The sequence below is a fragment of the Montipora capricornis genome, chromosome 3 (genome assembly GCF_036669925.1).
Source record: "Montipora capricornis isolate CH-2021 chromosome 3, ASM3666992v2, whole genome shotgun sequence".
Lineage (NCBI taxonomy): Eukaryota > Metazoa > Cnidaria > Anthozoa > Scleractinia > Acroporidae > Montipora > Montipora capricornis.
Genome location: NC_090885.1, coordinates 60259980 through 60264979, shown reverse-complemented (window position 1 = coordinate 60264979; position 5000 = coordinate 60259980). Strand labels below are relative to the sequence as shown.

At 41.7% G+C, this 5000-nt stretch overlaps 1 protein-coding gene across 12 annotated transcripts in view; it reads right to left on the bottom strand.

The window, feature by feature from the left end:
• The window catches only part of LOC138043561 (uncharacterized), a 42974-nt gene that overhangs the window by 21448 nt on the left and 16526 nt on the right, over positions 1–5000 (bottom strand). For 7 of the 12 annotated variants that reach the window (XM_068889893.1, XM_068889901.1, XM_068889894.1 and 4 more), the window contains exons 2-4: positions 4227–4336; positions 3663–3719; positions 1490–1546 (exon numbers count right to left, since the gene is read on the bottom strand). In XM_068889893.1, the coding sequence (XP_068745994.1) occupies positions 1490–1546; positions 3663–3719; positions 4227–4320 (208 nt within the window). In that variant the 5' untranslated portion in view covers positions 4321–4336. The remainder of the gene's footprint in view (positions 1–1489; positions 1547–3662; positions 3720–4226; positions 4337–5000) is intronic. The other 5 variants (XM_068889897.1, XM_068889898.1, XM_068889896.1 and 2 more) reach the window with 1 other exon arrangement.

Below are 5000 nucleotides of genomic sequence, written 5' to 3'. Positions count from 1 at the left end.
TTCAGAAAGCTAACATCTGCCGGACTTTGAGTTCTGTGAGTAAGATATCTTAATGCATTCAACATAGTGTTAATTAAATGTGAAAACATGCTCAGCTGGGAGCATGTATTAAAAGTTATCATAAATCTAGGAAAACAAGATATACTATGACTGACATTCTGTTGAAATTGCAGATAACTTTTTTCCAGTGGATAATTAATCATAAAATTAGCCAGCCAGTGTTTAAATACCACTCATCCACTGAATAAAGCTATCTACCAATACAACCTGTCAAACATAGCCCCTACGATAAACAGCCAAATATAATTCCATTATAAAAATGGTTATAAAGAGAGACAAAATTAAGGCAAAATTAAGCTTACTTGGTTTGACCATCCCAATGTTCAATGGCAGAAAAAACAAATTGGCTATGCAGCTTATAAGTCGGTTTTATAATAGAATTACATTACAAGAATATGCCCTAAACCCATGATGTCACTCGCATAAATGGCGGCCAAAAATGTATTCTTTTGTTTATGTGCTCATGAGACTCACTAGCCTCGCTCTCAAGCATCATTTCTTTTGTATTTTGTCCATGCAAACGAGGCTAGTGAGGCTAATTAGCACATAAACAAAAGAATATTTTTTTGGCCGCCATTTATGCATTCGGTCTATGGACTTAGAAAAAAACCTCCAAGAAAAGCGCCACAGTCCCAAAGGGCGTCTATTGTTATCGCTATTGTTTTCTTGAAACAAAGGAGCGTACGCATAATGAGGTAGGAAATCTGGCCTTATAGGTAAGGACGTTTTCAACCAATCTCTGGACACACTAGTCACAACAGAGAAACAAACGACTTCTGGTGGACAAACAAAAGACGCTAATGAGAGATCTTTTGTTTTCTTCCACCAACATGGCGCGATGACGTCACGTGAAACCCATCTATTTTACCCAACGATACATACATACATACATACATACTTAATTGACCGCTCCCCATAGGGGCTTTTCAGGGCCAATGAAACAATCAACGAAACAACAGAACACAACAACAACGACTGTTAAGAATCCCAACTGGCCGGAGGCAAACCAGTTGGCTATTTACAAGTGCGGCTGGGAAGTTGAACCAGGGACTACCAGGATCAAATTCAGCGAGTGGTCAGAGCGGGTCTTGAACCCAGGAACTCCGGATCTCAAGGCAAGCGCCCTAACCACTGGGCCACACTGATCACAAATTTGTCATAAGCGCTTCCCATACGATCAAAATAGTCAACAGTTCGCAACAACAATTAATCGTGTGGATGTGTCAAGCCTCTCGCTAAACAAAATGGCGCCTTCTTCATTCCACATCACCCACACGCGAGAACTCGCGAGTATCACGCTGTGGAAGTAATTTTCATCGGTTGAAGTTAAAAAATGTCAATCAATCAAAAAAGTGGGCGGAAGACGTCCCATTGAAGAGTTGGGTCAGGCTCTATTTTCCGTCGTCCCCCTGCATAACGAAAATAATACCTGATGGCTGGTTACTTGAGGCTTGCAATTGATCAGTACTTGCCAACGTTGGATACCCTGACAACCGAAAAATTATCAGTGGTTAGCACTGGCTATGTTGCCAGCAACAAAGCCTAGACAATCAGTACTTTCGATTTCATCACAGGGGTTCTGCTCAAACTGTGTTTGCGCAATTCGCACCTTTCTTTGCAATTTTTCTTCTCTCTCCATTTTGACTTTAGCTCATGGTTAGAGTCCTCGACTCCGGATCGAGTGGTCCGGGTTCGGGTCCTGGCTGGGGACATTGTGTTGAGGGGCAAACAAAGATATCACTGTTCGACAAAAGTGGAACAATATCACATGGATTTTCCAAAGACGTCATTGAGACCATAGTGGCCAACAGCAATAAGCTATACCATGCAAATGTGTTTTCTGTCATCAGCAAGGCTTGCTATTACTGTTTAAGAAATCTTGAACAAGATTTTTGGAGACCTCCAGCCATCAAACATGTCCTCTATGAAACATCTGAAACCATGACTGCCCCCTTGCCCACAGAGGATTTCCCAAGCCATGCTGTTTGATGAGCTTTCAGATTGCGAGGAAAATGATTACCTTAGGATTAGCCCACCTTATTTTAAACTTAAGTCACTGAGGCTAGGCTTTATATACCCTTGCTTGGAAAATCATTCCTGCAAAATGTATGAACTTCAGAAAGCTAACATCTGCCGGACTTTGAGTTCTGTGAGTAAGATATCTTAATGCATTCAACATAGTGTTAATTAAATGTGAAAACATGCTCAGCTCGGAGCATGTATTAAAAGTTATCATAAATCTAGGAAAACAAGATATACTATGACTGACATTCTGTTGAAATTGCAGATAACTTTTTTCCAGTGGATAATTAATCATAAAATTAGCCAGCCAGTGTTTAAATACCACTCATCCACTGAATAAAGCTATCTACCAATACAACCTGTCAAACATAGCCCCTACGATAAACAGCCAAATATAATTCCATTATAAAAATGGTTATAAAGAGAGACAAAATTAAGGCAAAATTAAGCTTACTTGGTTTGACCATCCCAATGTTCAATGGCAGAAAAAACAAATTGGCTATGCAGCTTATAAGTCGGTTTTATAATAGAATTACATTACAAGAATATGCCCTAAACCCATGATGTCACTCGCATAAATGGCGGCCAAAAATGTATTCTTTTGTTTATGTGCTCATGAGACTCACTAGCCTCGCTCTCAAGCATCATTTCTTTTGTATTTTGTCCATGCAAACGAGGCTAGTGAGGCTAATTAGCACATAAACAAAAGAATATTTTTTTGGCCGCCATTTATGCATTCGGTCTATGGACTTAGAAAAAAACCTCCAAGAAAAGCGCCACAGTCCCAAAGGGCGTCTATTGTTATCGCTATTGTTTTCTTGAAACAAAGGAGCGTATGCATAATGAGGTAGGAAATCTGGCCTTATAGGTCAGGACGTTTTCAACCAATCTCTGGACACACTAGTCACAACAGAGAAACAAACGACTTCACGTGGACAAACAAAAGACGCTAATGAGAGATCTTTTGTTTTCTTCCACCAACATGGCGCGATGACGTCACGTGAAACCCATCTATTTTACCCAACGATACATACATACATACATACTTAATTGACCGCTCCCCATAGGGGCTTTTCAGGGCCAATGAAACAATCAACGAAACAACAGAACAGAACAACAACAACTACTGTTAAGAATCCCAACTGGCCGGAGGCAAACCAGTTGGCTATTTACAAGTGCGGCTGGGAAGTTGAACCAGGGACTACCAGGATCAAATTCAGCGAGTGGTCAGAGCGGGTCTTGAACCCAGGAACTCCGGATCTCAAGGCAAGCGCCCTAACCACTGGGCCACACTGATCACAAATTTGTCATAAGCGCTTCCCATACGATCAAAATAGTCAACAGTTCGCAACAACAATTAATCGTGTGGATGTGTCAAGCCTCTCGCTAAACAAAATGGCGCCTTCTTCATTCCACATCACCCACACGCGAGAACTCGCGAGTATCACGCCGTGGAAGTAATTTTCATCGGTTGAAGTTAAGAAATGTCAATCAATCAAAAAAGTGGGCGGAAGACGTCCCATTGAAGAGTTGGGTCAGGCTCTATTTTCCGTCGTCCCCCTGCATAACGAAAATAATACCTGATGGCTGGTTACTTGAGGCTTGCAATTGATCAGTACTTGCCCACGTTGGATACCCTGACAACCGAAAAATTATCAGTGGTTAGCACTGGCTATGTTGCCAGCAACAAAGCCTAGACAATCAGGAAATTAGTCAGTCAGACACTCTCTCAGTCACTCAGTTGTTCACGCAATACGTGATACGTGTGTGATACGTAATGCGTGAGACAGTCATTTAGTCGATTGGTCAGTCAGTTTAGCCAATGTTCAATCTAGTAAGGAAAGTATTTAGTCAGAGTTAACAAAAGCAAACCCAGCAGACACGCCTTCTATTTATCACTTTCGTCTTCGTATTTCCCGATTTCGGAGTGATCTCTTCTTTTGAGGGCGGGGATAAACCGAAACCAAAGATGTAACAACTTCCTGCGCTATACCGATGTTTCTCGTGACTCCAGCCATTGCTATTAATATGACAACCAGAACCTAATTGCAGGTGGTTGGCAAATGCGAATATCAAAAGAAATGTAACGTCAATGTTTGAAAACCGTAAAAGAAATATCACTATACAAAAATTATTTTACGCACCATTAGGGAGCTTTGTGTAATGCCTCAACAGCAACAGCAACAGCAACAGTGCACCAAAAGAAATGCTTAATGTCAGTTTCTGTGACTTGATCATCTTGAGCAGCAAATGCCTAAAATGGGACAAAAGTGTAATTTACTAACTGAGGAAGACTCCGGCGCAATAGTAGGGAGCTTACGCAAGGACAACGATGACGGCTACGGGAACGCCACAAAACAATGGGTTTAATGAGCAAAATCAAAAGCTCTGCACGCCCTGCACGTGCGATATGCATTTTGGTACATTTCTTCGCGCCCTCGTCCTGACAACGACGTGAATTGACCAAATTTGAGGTTGTGAAGAGGACGTGAGAACCTGATGAAACATTTTATAATTTTTCCCAAACAACCACACCGTTCATGCCAATTTTAGTCCTGCAATGTTGATACACACTTTCTATTCCGAACGACTTAGGGTTATAACGAAATTGTTACATTAACAGGAAATAATATTTTTAGGCGACGTTCAAGGGCCGGTTGCTCGAAGCCTGGTTAGCGCTAACCGTCGACTAAGAGGTATGAAAACCTATAGGTTTCCATGGTATTTAACGCCGGCTAGCGCTAACCATGCTTCGAGCAACCCGGGCCTGCGGTTGGCGGTGTCGTCGTCCTGCGTAAGCTCCCTAATGAGCATTAGCAACGACGACGGGAACGGAAACGAGAACGTCACCTCAAAACAAATTCCCGTTATTGCAATCACTTCGAGGCTATTCTGCAAGAATATTTTCGATTTCATCA